The sequence below is a fragment of the Pinus tabuliformis genome, chromosome 3_1 (genome assembly GCF_031772625.1).
Source record: "Pinus tabuliformis cultivar Carrire ecotype Pingquan chromosome 3_1, CPIR1, whole genome shotgun sequence".
NCBI classification, from domain to species: Eukaryota; Viridiplantae; Streptophyta; class Pinopsida; order Pinales; family Pinaceae; genus Pinus; species Pinus tabuliformis.
Genome location: NC_142301.1, coordinates 114,345,187 through 114,372,003, shown reverse-complemented (window position 1 = coordinate 114,372,003; position 26,817 = coordinate 114,345,187). Strand labels below are relative to the sequence as shown.

Below are 26,817 nucleotides of genomic sequence, written 5' to 3'. Positions count from 1 at the left end.
CAGCCCACTATGGTCTTCTTGCACTGCTTCGATGAAGACCAACATAGGGCACGAAGGGCTGCCACATATCACTGCAAGATGTCCATCTCCCACAATTAACACGGGCTAGGAGGATTGGCCATCATCTGCTGTAGAAGTCCTTCTCCACACACAAGTATAGCACTGCTCAAATTGCTCCTCTAGTTCGTCAACTCTTGCGCTCAACAACTGCTTCTCTTAGAACTACCTTTGTCCATCAAGGTGTTGCTCATCGGGCTCCAATTTGGACACTATCATGCTCTCCTCCAGCAGACCATAAGTGCCCAATATTGTCCACACTTGGTCTTCTCTCATGCTGCCTTCCAACAGACCACTAGAGACCAAGTCCACACTGTAGCATCTGCACCTAGTTAGGGCATCCCCACACTTAGGAGACCCTTACACACGGCTGCCCACAGATTCCACCAATCTTCCCTTTGCTTTGCAGTAGAGGAGCTATTGCACAAATTTGGGCTCCAATAAGATGTCCTCACCTAGGACTTTGATCCACTCATCAACCAAGGGAACATCTGCAGCACTCCTTACTGCTGTCCTCTTGCCTTTCCAATCTGATGTGCCTGCTGTCACCTTGGCTGCTTGGTAGGCGTCCCAACAATCCATGTGGGCTCCTCCAAACAACTCCTACGGCCTTCTACAAGAAACCCATCAAACTGATCCAAGCTGCTGCCCAATAACTGTGTAAACTGTCACTGGTTTAGGGCATTTAACCACGAGGTCTTCCCCTCCTCTTTGAATTCCACAGGCTACCCAAACTGTCCACACTTGGACAACACCCACTCAGCAACAATTCAACATAGAAAGACCAACATACCTGTACATATGGGCTGGTGTTCTTGCTGTAGGTTAACAGTCTGGTAAGGGCAACATAGAAGACCCAACAACCTTCACAAAACCCTGCAACAGTCCCCTCATTCACTGCGGTTTCCCCTCCTTAAGCCCTCTGCCCACGCTGCCTGTTCCTCTGTTCCAGCACCATGGAATAGGCCTTACAGCCCTCCTAACCAGCCCAGAACAGGTCTGCAGTGCCTCCAATGTGACCACAGGGTCCACGTCTCAACAAACAAGGATAAACCACCCTTGAATCAACACCAAAATGGCCCAGACTTGCTCGGATTCCTCTGCTGCTCCTCGACCTCCATAAAGGGTCTCAAATCTGCCCAATATGCTTCTCAGCCTTCTCTCCTTGAGCTTCGACTTCCACAGGCCTTATTTTCTCTATGAATGTTGCCCTTGGATGATTAGAATGACTCCTCTCCACCTCTATATATACACATAAAGAGGGTTCCATGAATTCATTTGAAGAGATATGTCTCTTGGACAAATTCACCGAGCCTACATGACTTTGGCTGTCCATAATTAATTCTCAACTTGAAAATTTCATAACTACGTTTCTAGAGCTCCGATTTGAGTGATCTTTGGAGCGTTGGAATCATCTCGCCAGGCTCTATCGCTTCAAATTTTATCAAGTTCAAATTCATCATGGTTCTGACCCAAATCCCGATGGGTGCAAAACCCCATGCTTGGGTTCCAAGCCCACAAGCCTACTTGTAGCGCTTTGACCTCAAACACTAGAGCTTGGAGTACCTCCCAAGCTACACAAAAAATCAACAGAGGGATCCAGTCAACTGACTATATGGCTCTAAATAACAGTGCATTAAGAACATATATAGTTGAAAATCAAATCTGGAAATTACACTAGTTTTGGACAGCTAGAAACTTTATTAATGTGCTCAAGATGAACTACATTTATGTACCATAGCATTCTCTCAAGGCTAGTACAAATTCGCCTAGCTCTTCAAATCTTAGTTGGGGAAAATCAATAAAACACAAGCAACTGAGAAGAACCAATATGCAAGGATCACTCCAGCCGATCCTCTGAGGCAAGACGTTCTCATCCCCTATTCTTCTTCACAATCACAGCCTGAGTTTTGATCACAAAATGCTAATCTCCAATCCCCAAGGCTAACCCTAGACCTTCGATGTGCTTGAGATTGCTCCAAGAATATCAAGAAACCCTAGTGATGAGAGTGAGAGAGAGAGAGAGTAGGGCAACACAAATGAGATGTTACACTTCTAAAGTACACATGTCATGCTCCAAGGTGATGTCGTTAATAATAATGGCTCCAAGGTATTGTAGATATGCAAGGCAAGTCCGTATCCCTCCATCACAAGTCTCCATGGATTTTTTCAAGCCTCTTAAGCAATGTACTCCATTGGGTCAATTACACCTGCAAGAATATTGTTGAAGCCCTATACATTCTCAAACCATCTCCAATCCTTCAAATAGGAATCCAAGCTGCCGCATGCCAACTATGGCTTGAAGCCCTCCTCCAAGCCGCACAATGCTTTTCGTCCAATGTATGATGCTCTTCAAGGAAGTGGATCCTCCATATGGCTGCAATGAAGGGTGTCCACCAAACTGTCATGACTCATGAGAACGCCATTGCCTAAGGGAAGAGTACTAAGCCAACAACCATTTAAGGTCAAGCCTCCATTGAGCAAGCGTGCTCAATTGTGCAAATCCATCAATGACTATCTCTCATGTGCCAATCCATCTCTGACTATTGAGGGGTTGAACATACTCCATGTACCTCAAATCTCATGAAGCACCCCTAGCATGGTGTTAAAACTTTCAAAGTAATCCTGAAAGTTAACATCGTGTTTGTACTCAGTGCCATTTTGCTATATTCACGCTTTGTGCTTACATGCTATATGTAGGGGGAGACTTTGCATATTTGTTGTCTAATGGTTTCGATTGACATTGATGTGTCTGTATAAATTTTTTGTTGTTGTTGTTGGATATTTTATGTATTTTTTAGTAGATCGGTTCACCAGCCAGTTTTGGTTCCATATTGGTAGGACCTCAACTGGTTCCAATTTTGATTACTTTGGTTACGTGTAATGATGGATGTTATTGGTTCATTGTTATGTATAAGTTTTCAATGAATTATTTCCAGTTTTAATATATTTTAATTTATATATCTTAGTATTTCATGTGGGGCCCCCATGCGGAGACTCCAACGTCCTCTGTGACATTACCTAAAAATTTGTGGGGGAGGTGCTTTCACATGTCCCCTGGATGAGTTTCCCTGCTCCCACGTCCCTATATTCTGGAAACTTGTTGGAGCATTGTGTCCATTATCCAATCCATTAGCACTGGATCTACTTGTCAATGTGACTTCCTGGAATACTCCTCTTTCAAGACGGCCAAGGATCCCGTAGCCTGTTCATGAATATCTTTTTTGGACCTGGACCCTGCAGTGTGCACCGTCAATGGTTGAGGATAGCTAGGTGACCTCTTGAGCAGAAGCTGCTGAACCATTCAATGATAGAGAGGGGTGATCCACCTTGTCTATTTAGAAGAGGTTTGATCTGGAGCCACCTTTAGCCTTTAAAAAGATCTCCTTCGTCAGAAACCCTAAAGACCACCTTCTTTCTCCTCCTATTCCATCCCCTCCCCCAGTCCATTTATCTATATTAAATATCTATAGTTCCCAAATCACTGTATGAGGCACATGAATATCTAGGTTGTCTATTGAGTTTACTGTATCTGCCTATAGCAGTAGTGAGTAACATGGAACTTCGATGATAAGACTGGCCCGGATTTTTGAGTTCTTGATTCAATCTGCTCTTTATCTCTCATTCAAATCTGATCTCTGCAGTCATCACATTTGGTGATTTGCAGTATGACAAATGAACCTACAAATAAAATTTTAAAATCAACAAAAAAACAGTAAGATATCCATGTTTCAATCAGATGGGAAGACAACCCAGATAAATGTATGCCACAGAAAGACTACATACATGGAGACTTGCAAAGTATAGACACCCCGAAATTTTTTGAGTACGTGGCTAAAAGCCTCTAAAAAAAGTTCGTGGCCAATGGCCGGATCAGACTGGCTCTGATACCAAATGATACGAACAAGGTTTGTATATCACACAATTATATTTAGAATATCTGGAATATTTGAATATCCATCATAGGATAAATAGTATTTTTAGATAAAATGTTTGAGTACAAGTGATATGATGACAATTAGAAATTAAGGCCCCTTATATATATACCTGGGGAGTGCCCTTTCATAGAAGGTCATGTCCTTTCGTTAATACTAATTATTGTTATTTTTTTATTATTGTATTAATTTTATGTTAATTATGTTCATAACATATAATTTATTACCTAGTAGCTGTCACTACCTCTCTTGGCTACATGTCATGATAATGGAACACTTAGGGAGGGAGGAGCTGTACTTTATACACAAATCTTATTGATTGTTTGTGATGTGCCAAGGTAAAGCCCCATATCCCATGTTGTATAGCTATGAAGTGGAGTGATATGAAAGACATTGAGTATATGCTATGTCCGATAGTTGTGTGCTGCAATCATTTGGTCTTGACTTTTAGAGAAGCATCTCCATCAAAGGTTTGTGTTATAACCCCTACTAGGGAAACTATAGGAAGATTAGAGTTGGCACTATATATCTTTAGTGTGTGAAAATATAGCTGACATTCACAGACAAGAAAGGACATTCATGTTCTAAAATCCAGGTGGATTTAAGGATAGAAAGATGATGTAGGAGGATATTTGGATGGGTTGATGTTGGTGTACTACACTGATAAAAGCATGTGGTGACATAGTTGAAAAACTGTGCTAACATAAGACGAGATTGCTTGACCACCAAAATTTTACAAATATAGGACTCATTTTGCACCATTTGCACCATTGGCTCTAAAATATTGCAAATCTAGGCCTCATTTTGCGCCATTCTTTCCATGACTTTTCTCGTACTCTCTAGATGACATTATCAAATGGTGCATTTGTTAATTTTAGATAACAATGGTATGTTCTATGCTTTAGCACAATTTACTTCAATGTTCCTTATCAGCCCAATGATAATTTCCAATTATTTTCTGAAGCAATCACATTAACTTAAACACATTGACAGTAAATGCAGATAGAACATAAAAACATGTGAAGAAGACAAGCCAAGACAAGAGGACACAAGATTTGGCAGATGCCAGGGAAAAACCCCAATGTGGGGAAAACCCTTTGATCAAATCTTCTTATTATTATTCAATAGTTCAGCAGAGAGAGAGAGTACAAATATCAAATTTACTTGCCCAAAACAGCCCTGTCAAAATCAGCAGTCAACAACAGTCAACTGCAGCCCTAACCAGAAAGTCAACACTGGTCAAATCAGCACCAAAATGTCCTCCAAGCAGCTCAGTCAACAATAGTCCAATTCGGCCTTCTAGGAGAGTCAAAGTCAGCCCAAAATAGTTCGGTCAAACCCAGTCAAAAGAGAGAGAAACACTGCTGTAATTTTCTGCGGTCAAAGCTAAAGTCAATGTTGGTCAAACTGTCCCAAACACCTCGATTTCTGTGCCAATAAATGCAGCCTCCAAAGATCAAAATTCTGCCCTGAAAACCAAAGTCAAAGAAGGTCAAATGAGCCCTGGTCAACGCTGGTCTGTTTCTCTGAAATTCGACCTGTTCTGTCCCAGAAAAATTCGGCCTCTTGCCACACGTGCGAAGAAGAGAGAGGCTGTCCCCAAGCTGTATGAACCAATCAAGAGAGGAGAGAGAGATGTATGATGTGATGAGTGATGTCCAAATGAGGAGAGAGGTCACTCCTATTTATACAATTCGTTGAGGGTGTGGAGATGCATCTATTGGGCTTCTTGAGCCTACATTTGACTAAGGCCAACCTTGACAATTTGTGCATGAGAGAGAATAAATTCAAAATTCCACTTCTGCTTGTCAGAATGAGATGATCTTTATATTAAAATGGGACCTCTCAAAAAGAGGAATCCAATGCAATAATCATCTACATCATATGAGCTGTCCTAAGGTGGAATTTGGCCCTAGTTGCCAATTTTGACAGCATTGGTCCCTTATTGGTGATTGATGACTTGGTTGAAGACTCAAGAACCTTCTTTTCTATCCCCAATCTGTTTTGGCTTCTAGTTCCAGCATGCCTCAACGGTCAAACCTCTTTATACTGGTCATGGTTTTGTGTTTTGCACTTATTGTACACTTATTTCAGCTGTTAACTGTGTACTTAGTTCTTCTTTTCTGCTGTTGATAGAGCAACACTAGGAGCTGCTTTTGCACTCTCTTTGTATTTACACTGGATGTACTTTTCAGTCCCATTGATCTATTTATTGTGGTCATTCATTGAACATTAATGAAATTATCTTGTTTTGCACCTTTACAACAAGAACCCTGAGTACTAAACAAATCATGAAATTACTAAGGTTTTCAACCCATAAATTTAAATGGCCATATCTTTTGCACATGAAGTTGCAATTATGTTGTGTAGCCAACGATTGGGTCCTACGAAAAGATTTCACATATTAGTAGTCAGAAGTCAATTCAAGCATCTCTTTTTGAAGGCTGCTTTGTTAGAGATGCTATTTTATTGTTAGTTTTTGTAATTACTATTATTATTATTGTCATCATCATCTACGATGAAATAGCTTTTAGATTTATTTACTTCATATTTTTCAATTGCATATTATACATGCATCATCATGAGCCTTTGTTTTGGCTTCAGTATTGGTGATCATAAAGGACATTGACTTTATCTCTATCAATTATTACTTGTTAGTTACTAAACCCTTTGAACTCTTCCCTGCAGCCATGATCTAATCCTTGGATGCTGTTACCACTTAATCTCTCACCTTAGGTGCAAAGTCTTCACCAGGTGAAATGCCAAATGGAACTTGGAAGAGTTACCAGCGTCACCTTAGCACCCTCTTCCTTTATTTAGGATGACTCACTATCAACACAAGGAGACTTCCCTATGTCTTTCTCAAGGTTGCACGAGACGGGGAAACGGGTACGAGTTTCCGAAACGGGAAGCGATACTAAACGCGACCTCCCCAAATTTTGGAAACGGGGAAACGCGAATATATATATATATATATATATATATATATATATATTAGGACATTTAACATTTAAGAAATATGTGCAATCATAAAGCATATATGATACATTCTAATTTATTACATTATGATAAAATTGTCAATTGTCAATACATAAACTATAAGTATCTAAATTTACATCACATTTACTCATGAATAATCACATAATGAAAATAGAAATATCCAAAATCAGCCACGAGAAATTTCTAATTTTTTGTCTCGTGCTTGATTGGGAGTCTCCTCCTACATAGTCGAATGACCTTAGTGCTCTTGATTAATTACAAGTTTCATACCCTAGTACCCTACATTCTCTTGATTATTGGGAGTCTCCCCTGCATAGAGGGCTTTTTTCTCTCGATTAAATACAAGTTCCATACCCTAGTACATGATAAAATCCAATGGAAACATTGCAATCCCCCCAATCTTGAAATCCTGAAAAACAGATAAGTCTGTTGGATTTTGAGTGAGCTCTAAAATTCTTCTTTTTCCATATGAAATCCAATGAGGGCGAAACCACTCTCAAACATCCTGAGTCATTTCATGGTAATGTTAAAAATTTAAGTAAAAGTGATAAAAAGTGATATTCTCATTTATTTTTCATTTTCATCCTTTTACTTTAAGAATTTAACATTACCATGAACTGCATATCAACACTAGGGCAAAAGTTCACTTTTATAACTTTAGACAGGCATGTGGAAGCAACTAGAAGTCACTAGGTTAATGTAAGAATAGATTAGAAAACAAATAAAAAAAAAATTAAAAAAAACACAAGTAAACGCTGAAACGTGGGTCATACGGCCCTGAAACGCGTTTTAGGCCGTACTGGCCACGCTTCAGTTTCGTGAAACGTGGCAGTACGGCCTGAAACGCGTTTCAGGGCCGTACCAAACGCGTTTCAGCGTTTCGTACTCGTTTCCGTACGGAAACGCCCTGCTACCCCACGTTTCCTGCAACATAGGCCTTTCTTATCTGCCAATTATGGTAACAAGGTGCTGGATTTTGGATCAATAAATAATGTGTTGATTGATTTGTCTTTCAATGATAAATGAATATTTATATAGTGGCTTTATAAATCTGATTTCAAATGAGGTGAATCATAAGGTTCTTGGACTTGTGGACAGAATGCATGGTACAGTTGTTTATGAACATGTATAAATCTTCTTATGCAACTTATTTTTGAGATAAAAATATATTTTGATAAAAACAAGAGATGCAAATGTTAAGCTCAATCTACGGATTTGTATGTCTTATTTCAGATCTGGTTTTATATGTTACAAATAGTAAGTTTCCATATTTAAAGAGAGATCTGAAAGTGGATAAATGACTATTATTTCCAGATCTACTTTCCAGCACAAGGAGGTAGGATTAAGGATGTGTAAATCTATTTTAAGGGCGTGTTTGAGATGACTTAATATGTAGATTTGTACCACCATTTTAAGTGTAGCTTAGACATCCAAAGGACATTACTAGACTCTTTAGGGCAGATTTGAAGTATTTTAGAGTGCTGTAATTTTCAGACCGGTAGAGAAGAAATAAAATGCTTTCTTATATGGATTTCATGGTGGTTGTAAGGTGGTACCAGTGCCTAATGAAGTAAGCGAGCATGTGAAGTCAAAATTTACTCTTGGGAGGACAACTTAAGTGAGGAAATCATGGTGATAGAACTACAAATTATAAGTTTAATCCAAGTTTTTCCTTGCTCTCCTATACTTTAGGAATTTATAAAGTGGGAGCTCACTAGTGAAGACCATCTCCAAGACTATGGGTTTTGTATTTATCAAGGACAACTCCTTGCAACTGAATGTAATGAGATGTGCACTCATGTAAATTTTGAATGGCAGATACAAATAAAGAGGAATTGTATTACGTGATTTAGCATCCCATAACCACCATCAAAGCAAACTTCTTCAACACAAGAGGCATATATGTGTATAATAAGTCCTCACCCAACTGAGCACCTCAATCAACTATACAAAAGCACCAAGAAAGATAGAAACGATAATATCAAGAGTTCATTGCCCATTCTTTCAAGAATTATTACAAGTGGAGGAGCCTTGCTTTTATAATATTCTTAGCTTAAAACCCCCAACAATAAAATAATAATATTGAACAAAAGCCGTAGATTTAATATAGGAAGGCATAAACAATGGATATTCCTCAACTAATTTGAGTGAATATCGTCAATAATGCATAAAATAGAAATAGTATTGCCACATGTACACATCTTAATGCACATAAGTTTAAGCAAGTGGTGCGCCCTTTCAAGCATGGTAAGAAGGTGGACCAAGGTTCCATTATTTTCTCAACTCAAGCAAGTGGACTATGTCAACAAGTCGAATAAGTAATATAATACTCCATCACATGGTGCACTGCAGTGTTGATAACATCAATTTTTCGGCAATTTGCTGAAAAATTGCAATTTTTTCGGCCAGCCAATTTTTCGGCCCGAAAAAATCATGACCTTTTCCTTAAGCAAATTTTCCCTTTTTTTTTTAACACACACACACACATATATATATATATATATATTATTTATAATTTTTAATTTTATTTATAATAAATGAATATATTTTGTATTTTCTAATGTTTGCTGTGGTTTGTTGATCTTTTCGCCAATGTTTTCAAGAAGATTTTTTTGGATCCTCGCTGATTTTTTGCTGATGTTGTTGTTATAAAAAATGGTGTGCCTATTGGTTATGTGTCATATTGGCTCCGGGATTCAGGGCACACTAGGGGAAGAAGAACTCAATATATTCACTTGGTCACCTTACACTGGCAGTTGAAGACATTTTTGAGGCAAATCCTCAAGGAGAAACACATTGATTGAAATGAAATCATCTCATTTCTCAATGACCTGCAAAGAAATCAATGGAGGATGCAAGACAGTCTGGACCGTTTGGACATTCGCCAGACTTTTTTGGATGCACGCCTGGTACACATGGAGAAGCACATTCAGTGCGAGTTCCTGCTGCCACCACCCCCTGGTTCCAGACCGAAGAACCCTGCTTCAATAACATCCTCTGATTCCTATATTGTTCATGGTTGTTTTCGGGTTTTGATGGTTTTTTGGACATCTTTTGTTTTGGCTATCACAGGCTTTTTTGGCCAGTCTTAAAATCTTGGTGAACCAATTACCAGCCAACAGATCCAGCAGGAGTGAGGCTGGTGGAATTTTGAAAAGCTGTAGACAGCAATGTAACTTTTTGCAGTAATTAAAATATCCTCGACTTAGGAAAAAAAGACATTGGTGCGCCCTAAAAGCCTCGAAAAAAATGAATAAAATAACCCAAAAGGATTGCGTCCTCCTAGGTCATGACCACATATGCTAGAGTAAGCAAGAGGTTAAACCGTTAAGGAGGGTGCTCCTCAATCCAAGTTTATCTAACCTCCTCCATAATGGCATGTGGATCTCCATTGTGATGACAAGATAATACATCAATAAAATAACATAATAGTCCTAGTTCCAAGTCAAACTAGGCTCAACAAACTTCTAAAAGCACGTAGTCTAACGAGGCAGAGTTGCCAGGGAAGTTATGGAAATTCCGGTCATATTTAGAGAAAATCCGGCTAGGATTTTTTTAAATCCAAGTTATAGGTGTTAAACTTCAAAATTTTAGGTGTCCTAGATGTTTTTGATGGTGCTGAATCCATTTCCACCATCAAAAACACGATTCAAGCACTGCCTCTACAAGATTTTTTGAAATTTTTTTGCCCGGATTCTGGCTACTTTTAGCCGTCTGGGCAATTCCTCCGCCTCGTTAGGTGACTCCCTTCTAAAAGGAGGAGACAACCCCATCTAAGCAATGAAATAACCATAAAATAATGGGGTACCTAAACATATGTGACAATCATGTGAGCACCCTAGTAAAAACCTTCAGCCACCATCAAATCAACTCAATATGAACACGAGACCATGCCAAAAAGCCAAAGGGCTCTAGTAAGGAGCCTCCATGTGGTCTAATTGTAGTCAAATGAGTGGTCAGACTAGCGTAAACATGAGGACCAAAGGTAGCACTTCATCAAAGGGGAATCTCATCACCATAATAAATTGATATGAACGTTATGAAATCTCAAAGTGTCTAGGGTGCCTATGCTAGAAGGCCTCCAAGATATAAAACCATAACAATGCTCTTGCGAACCATGCTAGAACCATGTAATTATAATCATCTTACATGAGGCTTCTCTGTAAGAAGAACGCTGTCCTGCGATTGAGACCAAAGATGAAGCTGGAGCTTCAATCTCAACCTGATTTACAGTTGATAAACTAGTATCCATCTTGCTGCACACCTAAATGCCTTGCTTTTTCACCTACAGGTGGGCGGGTCTGTGCTCTATGGCTGCGACCTAAACTCGGTGTCTCTCGGGGCACGGTACGGGTCCGCACTCCATTCAAGGTGGTGCATTGTATATAAATGTGTGATTCTTGTTGGTGCAAACTCCACCTTAGTGAAGCAATCTAGATTGAAAGCAACAATAGGATTAGTTACCACTGCACCCTCAACAACCAATCCGCTTGTTTTCGTGGTTGGATACAATCGACACAAGAGACACTTCCCCAGTAGATCATAGGGATTAAGCAACCCAAATGATGCAAGCTAAATACCCCCTAAGGATTCTACTACAAGATTCACCCAAAGATAAGCATGCAATGGTTAGGGCTTTGGGTGATTTAAGGTATTTTTTCAAGAAGGCAAGTTCAAAGGTCTCTATGTCTAAATCTAGAGGGCTTAGTCAGACCAAAAGAAGCTCAAATATGTATCCAAACACATGTAATCAAGAAAATATATATTCCTGTATAAACTAGGGTTTTAATCAGCATATTTATGGCATGCAAATATTTATAACGGGAATAAGAAAACAGCCCCAGAATCTATGATAATGAGTGAAAAATTAAGGCTATTCAGTGAGTAGTCAAGTGTATAAATTATGGCAATTTCCAAAAGTTGAAAAGTACATAAAACAACAATAAAATCATAGACGTCAGTCCTAATTAGTGGCTGAAAAATGCATGTAAATAATATTTTTTCTTTTCCAAATGAATGCATACAAAGCCTAATCCCAGGACAATGAGGTCCTAGGTAAATAATGCTGAAAATGTAGAGTTTGCTGTAACATAACCTTAATATACCCTGGAATGCATAACCTAGAATTCTCTGATTAGAGTGTATGCATCACATAAGGTATCCATATGAGTATATGTGTCACCTCTTACTTGTAGAACTGAGTAGGTTGCAGTCTATGTTAACATCACTTCTCCCATCTATGTATAATGTTGTGTTGCAGCGTTTTGTGCAGTTCATTCATGACAGTTTGTTAGGCCGTATAGTGTCTCCCTTATGTCAGGACTTTATTACTGTGCAGACAATAATGTAGTTAGTCATCACATATTCTCAGTGCCCAAGAAGACTTGCGTCCATGCTAGGTGTATATAATCTGTACTTTTCTTTGTTACTTTGGGGATGCTGATTGGCAATAGAACTCAATAAAGTTGACTTGTTTTAGAAACTTTTAACATAGTCTGCCTGGTTGAATTTATTTTGTGAATGATTTCTGCATACATCATCACAAGTTTGATTAAAGCACAAAAGATAGCATCCTATGGGCATTGTGATAGAAATGTTTCCATCATCGTCTTCATTCTTGTTGAAATTGAGGTAACTTGTCATGACTTTTTTATAAAGTCAATATTTGTCATCTCAAGTAAAATTGATAAAGGCATTCCATAAGCTTAGTTTTCAGCATTCTATCTTAAAGGCAGAATGCTGTTGATGAATCCAAGGATTGCCTAATGCATTCTTGCCTGTATGAAAACTCACTTTTATTGGAACAGAACATTTAACGTATGGGAAAATATTTAAATAATTTCTAGGTTTTTGAAGCTTTAGAGGAGACTTGTGTTGCCCTTGAGATTCTCATATTCATCATTTTTAAAAGTTTAGCAAGGATTTTGACATTTTGTATAGATACCAGCCTGACAATTTTTTTTTTTGTGTTTCTTGCTGATTACAGAGCTACAATGTCATTGACTACGATGAGAAAGTGATGGATGGATTCTATGATGTTTATGGCATTTTATCGGATCCTAATTCACAAGGGATGATGCCTTCTCTAGTTGATCTTAAACGAACAGTTGTCTCAGATAATGTTGGATACGAAGTCGTTTTGGTCAATAGAGTCATAGATCCTGTACTAGAACATCTAGAACAAAAGGTGCTTGGTATTGCATTAGAGTGTGGAGCTGCTGAGCGTGGTCCATTGGATAGTGGCTTATTACAAATGATTGCAGATCTTGTTGCAGAAAACATGGGCGGCCCTGTTACTGATGCTGATGATATGCTGACAAGGTGGACAATAAGTAGTTATAAACTGCGTACTACTTTGAATAATATCGTTTTACCTCTTGGCCACTTGCAGATTGGGCTGTCACGCCACCGGGCCCTGCTTTTCAAGGTTACAAAACTGAATCTGATTTTTGATGCATGCATGTTAGTGCCTTGTCCGAATGTATTTATTTTATGGAAATAATGTTCTTGTGCCAAATTAAACTCATGTCCATATTCCTTTTTTTTCTAGATTTTGGCCATTTTTAATCCCAAGAACCTTTTCTGACAGTTCCATGGATACATACACAGTACATATATTTATGTACATGTACAATCTTTGCATTATTGCTTTCATTCGTTTGATACCTAGAGAAAATGTCCTTAATTTGCTAGGTCCGTGGAAAACATATATCTATTTATAAGAAGCATTGCCATGCTGATTATATGTTTTGACAGTTTCAATCCTTGCACTTTTGTTTGTGGATGGTTTTGCACTTAGAGTTTGAATACTGACCTCTACTAATTCTCAGCATTACAATTAGTAAAGCTGTAAAATTGGTTTCTTCCTTCATTCCTACTCTAGGATGTTCTTGCAATGGAGACATGTTGATGACTATCCATGATCTAAGATTCTAAACATAAAATAATATATACAATCAAAAAATTCTTAGCTACATATCTACCATAATGGACCTGCACTGTAGACATTTTTTAATTTGGGAGATTTTAACAATGTTTATTCTTGTTCGGAGTGCAGATATTGGCAGACTGTGTGGGCATTCCTTGTAGGGTAGTTAAAGGAAGTCACTACACTGGGACTGATGATGGAGCAGTTAACATGATTAAACTAGATAATGAAAGGTGACCTCATTGACCAGTTGTGTTATCATGTTATGTTTTTGTTTGATTTGTTGCTAGATGCATATTGGTTTACACATTCCCAGTGGCAAATATTTTCTCCCCTAATTTTACATTCTGGAACCTTGCATTGTAATATTCTTATCTGCTGTCAGTTATAGCATTATAGATTTGGGTTTTGTGATCATATCTTCAAATACAAAGTGATAGTGAGTATTTATAAGTTGTGAAATGTGACCTCACTTTGAAGAAATTTGCCATGCATGCTTGACTGGGTTTTCTTTCTCAGCCCTAGAAAGAATATGATTCAGTAGGCTTGAATTTAAGTCCTAAACTAGAAAGGAGTCTGGATGCTAATAATATAATAGAGTTAGTGGATTTATAATTGCTACCAAACTTGTTTACCTCATGACAATCTTCTTATCAGGTGCCCCTTATTGCTACTTTCTTCCCATTGTTCTTATGTGAAGTCTGAACTCTTTCTCCTGTTATTCTCATCCTGTCATAGATATGCATCACTTTATTGTGAAAATGTGATTGGTTAGGATCATATTGTGTCGGGAGCTTATTCTGCATAAGTGCCTGAAATGCTGGTATGGATGTCCAAGAGAGCGGGAAGGATCACCCAAATTTACGGGAAACGACATATATTTAAAGAAGGAAAAAATATATTAATAAAACAAAAGATAGGAAAAAGTGGGGGAGCTGCACATGTTAGGTACTTCTCCAATGTCCTTAGAACATGTGTGTTCATTAATGCCTACTGATATTTATATAAATGTTACATTTATCATTATCGGAAATTTATCGCCAGGGGTCCAAAATTTAAATTATCGGAAATTTTGGGGAAAATATCGGAAATTATCGAGAAAATTTAAAAAATAAAAGAATAATCATTTTTTTTATCAATATTTTAACTTCTAAAACAACATCAACATCAAACAAACACATTGCTACATAAATATGAAAATAAAATCGATATATAAGATGTCAAGCGATACATCAAACTTCAATATTGATATGATATTTGTCTTGAATCATAAGATCTAATAGAATGATACAAAATCATATCAAAACAGAAATAAATGTATCTCATTAGATGAATCATGGCAATGAAAACAACAAATATCCCCTTGTTTGCTTGATGGAGAATGGTCACAACCAGTGTTTTAAAAGCCGGCCAGCTCGAAATCGACTTGGCCGAGTTGGTCCGCGCCGGTAAAAAAATTTGCAACTCGACCGTCGAACCGGTTTGGTCGGCCGAGTCATGCTATGACTCGGCCGGGTCAGTGTTAACTTGGCCGACTCAGCCGAGTCCGTATCAACTCGGCCGGGTCACTTCATGCGGCCAGTGAACCCCAAAAACACAATTTTTTTTTTTTTAAATGTTTTTTCTGAGTGTGGGGGACACCAAATGGTTTAATTAATTGGTTGTTTGGTCTTTGGGGTTCAATCCCCTCTCCTAGTATTGATATGCTATTCAAATTTCAATGTAATGTTAAATTCTTAAGGTAAAAGTGACATTCTCCTTACCATGAAATGACTCAGGATGTTTGAGAGTGGTTCCAACCTCATTGGATTTCATATGTAGAAAGTAGAATTTTAGATTTCATTCAAAATCCAGCAGACTTGTCAATTTTTCAGGATTTTAGGATTGGGGGATTGCAATGTTTCCACTGAATTTTGTCATGTATTAGGGTATGGAACTCGTATTTAATCAAGAGCACCAATCCCTCTATGTACCTTGATGTTAGTGACATTGGTTGTTGAACTCTTCTGGGTTTCGCTCCCAAATCGGGAGCTTCTGAAAATGTCGCTCCCACTCCTATTTTCGCTCTCGCTCCCCACTTTCGCTCCCGCTCCCAAGTAACACTGAGCCAGATGATGTTGGCAACTCTAGCAGTAGCCAGTAGTACTGGTCACAGACTTTTGTTGTATAGGCCATTTATAGCCTCCTTGGTTATGTGTTTTTGTTTTGATCTCTATATCATCATCGTGTATGTATTGGACAGTGCATTGGGTGCCATTTTGATATAATGGATATATTCATGAGCCTACTTTGATCATATGTTGTCTTCTATCTATATTCTAATGCTGTGTGTTTGGAAACATGAATGAAAATCTTTAGAATTATGTTGTTTTATAAAAAATAAATATTTAATGTATTTTTTACAACGACCGAGTCGATACCAAGTCAGAGTCGACCCTCGGTCGAGTCAGAGTCGAAGTTTTAAAACATTGGTCACAACATCCTCAATTGGACCAAATGATTGGTTGACCAAAAAATACATAAAATATTCAGAATTTGAAAACAACATTATGATTCATGTGCATCTATATGAATCCAAATTATTATAGACAAATATGCGAAAATTCCCATGTATATAGCAAGGGTGTATACAACCAAAATATCATTGAGTGCAAACCATCTTTGAATTAAAAATATCAATAGAGAGGCACTAAATGGCCTCTGAAATCCAAAGAAAATCATGCTACAACAAATAGCTACATAACATCAAAACCATTGCCTGTATTGGGATCCTCCTCATCAAGATCACCCTTTGAGCATCAAAATTAGATAGAAAAAACTAAAGATCCTAATCAATGATTTTTCTTGAGTGAAGTGTACATTTTTACTAGGTTTATGAATAATTGAGTTAAGTGTACATTAATACTATAGTGATTAAGGGGGAACTCAACAACCAATATCACCAACAACGATGTACATAGAGGGCTTGGTTGATGTAGGACCTGATTCGAAATCACTTGGAATGTTGTTCAGAAATGTCCAATAGCGTTAATCCATCTCATGAACACATTTGAACAGCAATAACTATTGAATAGCAAAAGGGTGTGATTGAACGACACTTCTCAACAGAACAACAAAAGCTATTGAACAACAAAAAGGGCGTGATTTGTACATCGCCTAAGTTGGCTTGAGTAATTTGTTATTTTCCTTTAAAAATCCTTATTCCGCCTTCGAATCCAAGTTTTGCCCAACCTGCAATTTCCTTAAGGATTCGAATGTCTCGAGGCTTTCCCCACGATTTCTTCTAAACAACAGGCATATAAACATATAAAATGCTTGAGCGGAAGCGAATACAGGCTATTTAAATGAAATACACAGAACACTCAAATAAAACACACAACAATATTGTTCTGCATAAAATGAATAAAAAAACGCTGAAAACAGAGGTTTCTTGCTTCTGGCCCTTAATGGCTTGATAATACATTCAATGGGCTCTCTCTGTTCTTGCTCTCTCTCGAAATATTTTTCGAACTCCCTTTGCAAAATGAATGAAAACACAATATATCCCACACTAACAATCTTCCTCCCAATAATGAAGGAATCTACTATTTTAAGAATCCAACTCCAATTTTAATTAAAAGATCTATCTACTTGGCTTGATCTCCACACAGGGAGAACCAATTTGCCATTTTATTCCTATTTAGTTTAGAAATCAAAACAAACTAACTTCTCACAATTAAAGCTTAATAAAATATTAATAATCAATTTTTTTTCACCCCTTGTCAGCCACAACATGTGAACACACAATCACATTGGTGGCTAAATATGGAAGCTCCTGCATCACCTCCCAAGGAAGAAAAAGACTGTTCCATCATGTCTTCTGGATCCACTTGATATCTGTGTAACTCTATTGCTGTCATCCAACTGGCACCTTCATGTGGTTGTCCCTTCCATTTGACTAAATATTGATAATATGTTTGGCCCCTTGTCTCCTTTGCTACTCTTCTATCCAGAATGGCTTCCACTTCCTTCCTTGCTATCTTTGGCATCTGCTCCTCCCAGTTTGGAGCAATGTGGAAGAAGTCGAAGTCGGGATTAATTCGGCAAGGGTCCAAAAGTTGAAAAACTCGGCAAAGTCGGGAGTTTTTTGAAAAAGCCAGCAAAAAGCCTGCAAAATTAAAAAAAACACAAAATTATTCATTTTTATTTTTATTTATTTTTAACATCTAGAGTATCCACAACATCAAATAAATGCATTTCCACATAAACATGTAAAGAAAGCTAATATATAATATGTATATGAAGTCTAGTGCTACATCACATATCAAAATAGTGAATCCACTCTTGAATTTTGAGTCCTGTCTGAGTCTCAACTCTCAAGAGTCAAAATATCAACAAAAAATAAAATAAATGTATATCATGAGTCATCAAAAAGTCATCAAGTAATCAGTCATTGAGATCCTCTTCCCCTTTTACGGGAATAGGGAATGGCTTTGCCTTTTCCTCTAGAGGAAGAAGGCCCTGCCCCTGGGGATACAAAATCAAATGGACTCAATCGTCCTCTAGAAGCCGATGGAAAGAGGTGGCCTCTGTCCTATGCTGTTGTTGCTGCCCATCCTACATGGTGTCCACCTCCTCATCATCCTCATCCTGTGTTGCTACTGCCTCCTGACCCTGATGTTGCACCTCCTCCTCTATTTCTGCCTCTCCCTCCCTTGCAACTGCTACATCCTCTAGATCCACACCTAACCAATCCGATATCGAGTCCATGATCAGCCTCTCAGTCTCGACTCTCCATGAAGAGGTGGTATCAATATTGTCCAATGAGATGGCTTCCACATCAGTAGGTTTCTGAAGCTATCTCACCCACAATCGAAGATTGTAGTAGACGTAGACCATGTCATTGAGGCGTTGGGACTCCAATCTGTATTAGGGTCATAGATTGTAAATTAGTACTTAGAAAATTTAAATATTAAAATTAATCAAATGAATTCAAAAAATTTAATTTGAAATCTTTTTACTTGTTGCGCTTTTTGCTGTGTATTTTGTCAAATACACTCCAGTTGCGCTCACACCTAGAGGAACTGCATGTTTGGCTGAGCACTCGAATGGCAAACTTTTGGAGATGGGGTACTCTGGCACCATAGCTTGTCCACCAAGCATCTACAAGTTAAAAGAAAAATCAGAAACATAAAAAAAAACATTGAAATTCTAAACTTGAAAGTTTGAAACAAACTGAAACTTACCTGGCATTTTGGTTGTCCTATTCTTAATAGCCATGTTAAAACCAAATGTGCCACCTCCCATCCTATAGACCTCCATTTCTTTAGAAATCTCTTCACGTTCTTGCTCAGATGACACCATCCTCTCGACACAAGTGAAGAATCCATCCATCACCTCGACATCAAATCTGAAACCACAAGCGTAAGAAAATGCAGGGTTGAGGTAGACACCTGCAGCATGAATGGGGCGATGGAGGGTATTGTTCCATCGCTGATCAATCACTTTCCATATGACCTGTTGTTTCTCTAACCCCTCGTCTCCCTTATCTGCATAATAAGCACGAATGGCTTCATTGACCCTATCCATGGCCTCATACAAGTAGCCCATTGCGGGCTTGTCTCCATCAACCAATCGAAGAAGCCTTACCAAAGGTTCTGAAATGGCACACACTTCCTCTACTCCTGCCCAAAAGATTTGATCATATGAAACTAGTCTGCATATGCCCTCTCCCTCTGGTTTGCGACTAATAGATAATGAACGTCAATCCGCGGAGAGAAACATGCTCTTCACATCCCACATAGAATTCAACAGAGATTGAAGAGATATGAAAGTAGTGGCAAATCGTGTAATGGCAGGACACACCAACTCTTTGTTGTTGGTGAATCTTCTCATCAAGCGAAGCACAGATGCATGATTATAAATAAATTTTGTTATGCTCTTGGATGATTCAACAATATCCCTCACAGTAGGAATCTTACCTATATCCTCCAACATCAAGTCAATGCAATGAGCAGCAAAAGGTGTCAAAAACAAGTTAGGATACCTCTCCATAAGCATCTTGCCAGCTGCAACCTAATTTGCAGCGTTGCCCGTTATGACTTGGATGACATTGCTTGGGCCTACTTCCTGAATGAGGACGTCCAACAACTCACATAATAAATGTGCATCTTTAATGTGTGCAGATGCATCAACAGATTTCATAAACATTGTCCCCTTGGGACAACTAACCAAGAAGTTAAGAAGGGTCCTACCCTTCTGGTCAGTCCAACCATCTGACATGACTGTGCATCCAGTGTGTTCCCATGATGCCCTAAACTCTGCCAATCTAGCAGTGCAATCAATCTTTTCATCTTGAAGAAGAGGCCCTCTCAATTCTGCAAAGGTGGGGGCTTTGTACCCGGGCCAACGACAGCAACAACATCAAACATAGGCTGGTAGAATGGGTTTGTCTTGGCAATGTTGAAAGGAACATCACTCCATAGAAGACACTTACTAACCAACCTGTCAGCTTCTGCCTTTTCCTTTTTATTCATTGCTGATTTGATCCCAGGTTGTGAACCAGCTGTTGTTCTAGGAACAAAAAAAGATGAGATAGATGTAGGGCTGGGACCCATGGGTGAGGAAGGTGATGCTGCTGAAGAAGCACTGCCACTCTCAACTCCCCCCACTCTTGAGCCCCCTACAAGTTGGTTTTTTAGTGCTGCCCTAGTGTCTTTTCCATCCTCTTTATCCATCAATGATTGAATGGCCCGTCAGATGATTTCTGGAGTTGTATTTGTGCAAAATTCAACATTTTGCCCCGGAATTTGCCCCAAATGGAATTTTAATCTGTTGATGCCTCCTGACATATGCTTGCCACACAACTTGCAAGTCAAATACATACTATTGACCCCCCCAGTTTCATGTGTAGTATCAGGTTCACCAAACTCCTACATAGCGTCCAACATCCTTGGCATTTTGTTTTAAACTTTGAGCTTGAATTTAAAGTTTAAACCTGAGCACAAAAAAAATTGAAACAAATTAAATTGCTTCAGCCTTCAAATCAACAAAATATAATTTGTATTGCACTTAGAATATAGAAACAAATTAGTAAATTTAAAATTTAAATTACAAATTTACAGTACATACTACATAGTAGCTATTTTGAAGTCAATGTATATTTTTGAAGTCACATATACAGTCAATATACAGTGATTATAAGGTCATTGTTTTATCATTTATGATTATGTGACATGTCACTGTTTTATGATAAAACTTTTATCATTTATGATTATGAAATAATAAATATAGAGTCTGGACTCTGCAGATCTTAGAGTCTATAATTCTAATATGATATATAATATATAATATATAATATATAATATATAATATATAATATAGAGTCTACATGTCTTAAAGAGGCTATAATTCTAATCAGCAAAGGAACTAAGTGGAAGATTGTTTTGGTTTGGTACAAGGCTTAAAGCTATTCAACATTTCCGTGGACCAGCAATAGGAGTAATGTCTATGTAGAAATGATCTATCAAAATAGTCCTAAATGATGTCCTGAAACAGATCACTCAAAGTCTCAAACAATGTATGTATGCGGATCCTATTTGGCTATATTTGTGACCAAAACTGTTTTCTGAGCAAATTTTAGAAGCCTTGGCCCCTAACTAGTGATCGAATTATCAACAAAACATGAGTATTTTCTTATTGTAGCAGATTGCTTTGTATATTGGCGTTAAAATATCTTGATTGACTGTTCATTAATCATGAATTGATGATTGCAGTAAGGGTTCTGCTACGAAGGTTTTTCTGTCAGCGAGTTGAGTACCGAGGTAAACAATGAACACATTGCAACAATAAGTAGTAAGCTTCAAATTGGTAGAAATATATTATGATACAATCCGCTGAAATGTAAGATTTAAGAATTTTTAACAGCGTACAAGACCACAGGTATCTCGGCCCTCGGATTAATTAGAACTAAGAAATCTGAACTTTGAAGACTGAAACATTAACAATGAACATACCTTGCGGGCTCATCTCCATGCAATGGCAAAGTTGCAAACGGAACGTCGGGACTCGGAACGTAACCCTCAATTCTCCATAGCGCTGAATAAGCCAAACAGTGAAAACGCATAGCGAAAATGAACTGAAATCACCCTTTGCGGCATTTTATCCACGCATTAAAAATGGAAGCCGATTTTTTCGATTGACTCCCGATTAAATCAGGATTAATTCGATAAAAACGCGATGTTTTTGTTTACGAAAAAATCGCCAAAAAATCGTGCGATTTAATCCTTTTGCCCAAAAAATTGTGATTTTAGGAATAAATCGCGATTTTTTCGAGACTTTTCCACACTAGTTTGGAGTCTCAACTTTCTCTTTTGTCACTTCATCTTGTGTTTCTGTCTCTGCTTCCTTGTATGGGTACAAATCTGCAATGTTAAAAATAGGAGATATTCCAATTCCCTCTGGTAGCTCAATCTCATAAGCATTAGAGGAAAATTTCCTCAGAATTCTACATGGCCCTATCTTCTTCATTTTCAGCTTGTTATATGTCTTGACAGGAAATCTTTCCTTCCTCAAGTAGACCATAACCAAATCACCTACTTGAAACTCCTTTTCTGTCCTCTTCTCATCAGCCCTTTGCTTATATTTCCTATAATCTTTGCTTAACATCTTCCTGCAATTTCTGCATTTGTTCTGCAAATGATTCAACCTTTGCACTCCTTGTCTCTTGTTGACCCAAATCTCTAAGCTCATATACTCCTCTTGGATGCATTCCAAAAACAATCTGAAATGGACTCATACTAGTACTCCGGTTAGGAGTATCATTATAAGCAAATTCAAGCTGAGCAAGTGCTAAATCCCATTGTCTTGGATTTTATAAACCAAGCTTCTTAAGATGTTTCCCAAGCTCATGTTCAACACTTCTGTTTGCCCATCCATCTAAGGATGGTAGGCTGAACTAAAACTGAGGTTTGTACCTAGCTTCTTCCATGAGGTCCTCTAGAAATGTCCCATGAACTTAGTGTCTTTGTCTGAAACAATGCTTACAGGCAAACCATGTAATCTTACAATCTCTGAGAAAAAAAAATTTGCAATATGAGTTGCATCACTAGTTTTCTTACAAGCAATGAAATGAGCCATTTTGGAAAATCTATCTACAACAACATAAATAGAATCATGCCCTCTTTGAGTTTTTGGTAAATCCAAAACAAAATGCATGCTGCCTGCATCCCAAGGTCTATTGGGTATGGGTAATGGCTGATATAATCCAGTATTTTGCCTCTTTACCTTGGCATGTTGACAAATCCTGCATTTCTCAACAAGCTTGTTAACATCAGTTTGCATCTTTGGCCAGTAGTAAAAAGCATTTACCTGAGCAAATGTCTTGTCTTGTCCAAAGTGTCCAGATAAGCGTCCGCTGTGTTTTTCTTTAATTATGTTTTCCCTCATAGAAAATTTGGTAATACACAGCTTGTTATTTTTAAACAACAAACCTACTTGGATAAGATAATCCAACCATTGGCTTCTATTGTGAATTGCTGGATTTTGCACAACTGCATAAATGTCTTTAAATTCTGCATCTTCCTTATACATGTCAACCATTTCTTCAAAACCTACAACACCAATTTTTAATTCTTGCACAATTAAATTCACTCTGCTCAAAGCATCAATGACTTTGTTCAACTTACCGCTTGTATGCTTAATCACAAAAGTAAAACTCTGCAAAAACTCCGCCCACTTGGCATGCTTCTGGCTCAATTTCGACTGGTTATTTATGAACTATAATGCATGATTATCAGAATATAAAGCCTACACAATAGCATAAAACTCCTTGTCATAGGATGAGTATTTTTTCTCAGCTTCATTCAATTTCTTGCTGAAATATGCTATTGGTCTCTGTTCTTGACTTAAAACTGCTCCAATTGCAACTCCACTAGCATTAGTTTCAACTTGAAAAACTTTTTCAAAGTTTGGCAAGGCCAAAACTGGTTTTTCTGTGATTTTCATTTTCAACAATTTGAAGTTTTGGTCTGCTGCTTCCGTCCACTTAAATGGCTGATTATGTTCCTTGATTGTTTCAATGATTGGTGCACAAATATGACTAAAACTTGATAAATTTCCTGTAGAAACTCGCAAGACCGTGAAAGCTTCTTACCTCAAATATGTTCTTTGGAGTTGGCCAACTTAAAATTGCTTGGATTTTTTCTGGGTCCATCTTTAAGTCTTCTTTAGAGACTACGAATCCCAAATAAACCAACTCTTCCTTCCTAAAATTGCATTGCTTCAAATTTATCAGCAACTTCTCTTTCTACAAAGTTTTTTGAACTAATTTAAGGTGCTCCAGATGCTCTTCTTTACTTTGACTAAAGACTAGAATATCATCAAGATAAACATTACAAACTTGTCTGCATACTCCTTCAAGTCTTCATTCATTAATCTCATGAATGTGCTGGGTGCATTAGTGAGTCCAAAAGGCATCACTAACCATTCATACAACCCACTATTTGTTTTGAACGCAGTCTTCCATTCATCCCCCTCTCTAATCTTTATTTGATGATAATCGCTTTTTAGATCTATTTTAGTAAATTTTTTTGAACCACTCAAGCAATCCATTAAATCATCCATGCATGGTAAAGGAAAACAATACCTGATGGTGATTTTGTTTATGGCTTTGGAATCAGTACACATGCGCCATTCACCAGTTTTCTTTGCACTGAGTACTGTTGGTACTGCGCACAGACTTAAGCTTTCTCTGATTAGCCTTTTCTCCAACAATTCCTGTACCTGTCTCCCGACTTCTTCATTCTCCCGTGGAGTCATTCTATATGCTGCTTTGTTTGGCAAACTCGCACCAGGTATCAAATCGATATGGTGGCTGATACTTCTGATTGGCGGCAATGCACTTGGAAACTCATCAACAATAATATCAACATAATTGTCTAAGAGATCTTTAATTTCTACAGGTAAATTGTCCAGATTCGTAGAAGTCAGAATTACCTTGGGTTTTCCCACAACAACAAAACACATTTCTTTCTCCTTCTTAATTTCTTGCAGCAACTCCTTTCCACTGATCAACAAAACGCTATCTCTAACTATTCCTTTGTCCGCTTCGTCCTTCAAAGGCAACAGTATGTGCTTATTCCGTCCTTCTCCAAGGTATATGTATTCCTCCTGCCATCATGTATGGCCTTTCTATCAAATTGCCATAGTCTTCCCAACAATACATGGCACACGTCCATGGGCATCACATCACACAATATAACATCTTTATATGTCCCAATTTGTATCTCCACTCTACACTGTTCTGTCACTAAGAGTTGATGTCCTTTTTGTAGCCACGAAACTTTGTAAGGAGTAGGATGCGCTGTCTTGGTTAATCCCAATTTCTCAACCATCTCTGTGGAAACAAGATTGTCAGTGCTCCCACTGTCAATCACAACCTTGCAGCATTTCCCTTTACACTTGCACACAGTCCTGAATAAACTCTTCCTCTGTGCTGGTTCATTTACTTCTTTCTCTGCCTTAAGCAACACTCTCTTCAACAATAAAGATTCTCCTACCTCAGGTGGCTCTTCTTTCCCTGTAACCTATGGGTTTTCTTCCTTTGTCTCTGCTATATTCACATTCCTCTGGGTTGTTGTTTTGTTGTGAGGACAATCCCATGATCCATGTCCTAGTTCTCCACATACATAACAATGAATTTCTCTTCCTCGTCCTCTACCTCTTGGCACAAATCTTCCTCTACTGAAGTCTCCTCTCTGTGGTGGTCTGGTACTTGAACCTCTTGCTTCATTTTGTGAATGTTGAAATCTTGGTTTGGTAGTTCCTCTACCTCTTGCTAGACTTTTACCTCTATTCCTCTGATTTTGCTTCCTCAACATCTTCTCCTCTGCCTTCAAAGCTGCTTGATAGGCATCTTCAATTGTCTTCAGACTCAACAAACTGATTTCATCCTGTATGTCATATCTCAAGCCATTGATGTATCTGGCTACCTTTTCCATATTATCTTCAGCATGTCTGGCTCTTATGCTCAACTTGTAAAACTCCTCTGTGTACTCCTTGACAGTCATTCCTTTCTGCCTCAAGTTTTGCAACTGTCTGAAAAGGTTCAGCTGGTACTCCTTTGGCATGAATTTACTTTTTAATTTTCTCACCATTTTATCCCACTGCTTGATCTTTGATTTTCCCTTTCTTTCTCTGGATAATTGTAACTCATCCCACTAGATGGCTGCATGGCCCTTCAATCTGGTAGTTGCAAATTTGACTTTCTTCTTATCTTCGACCTCCTCATAGTTGAAGTATTTATCTAATGAACTGATCTAATCCATCAGCTCTTCCACATTAAGATTTCCTTCATACAAAGGTACTTCTACCTTCGGTCTCCCACTTACTTTTGCCATTATCTTGAAAGCTTTAGCTGCTTCGCTTTTTGCCTCTTCTTCTTCCTCATAAAATTCCTCGGTAGCGCTGACATCCCCTTCATCACTTGCTCTCCTCTGAGCAGCTTCCATTGTCTCCATCCTTGTACAAAGACGTCGAATCTCATCCAACAAAACTGCATTGGCTACAGACCTTCCTTGACCTATACCAGCTCCTCTCCTAGGTGGCATATTTGCTGCAATTCCTGAGAACATAACTCAATTTCTGTGCTCCAATACCAAAATGATGTAGGACCCGATTCGAAATCACTTGGAATGCTGTTCTGAAATGTCCAACAACGTTAATCCATCTCATGAACACAATTGAACAACTTCAAACACGTTTCAACAACGACAACTATTGAACAACAAAGGGGTGCGATTGAACATCACTTCTCAACATAACAACAAAAGCTATTGAACAAAAAAAAGGGTGCGATCTGTACATCGCCTAAGATGGCTCGAGTAATATGTTATTTTCCTTTAAAAATCCTTATTCCAC

General features: G+C 38.2%; 1 protein-coding gene across 1 annotated transcript in view; it reads left to right on the top strand.

Annotated features, from left to right (window-relative positions):
• LOC149186038 (putative serine/threonine-protein kinase SIS8) overlaps positions 1–26,817 on the top strand; it is a 285,716-nt gene that overhangs the window by 29,263 nt on the left and 229,636 nt on the right. The window contains exons 2-3 of the mRNA XM_089410866.1: positions 12,979–13,419; positions 14,050–14,153. Of these exons, the coding sequence (XP_089266992.1) occupies positions 12,979–13,419; positions 14,050–14,153 (545 nt within the window). The remainder of the gene's footprint in view (positions 1–12,978; positions 13,420–14,049; positions 14,154–26,817) is intronic.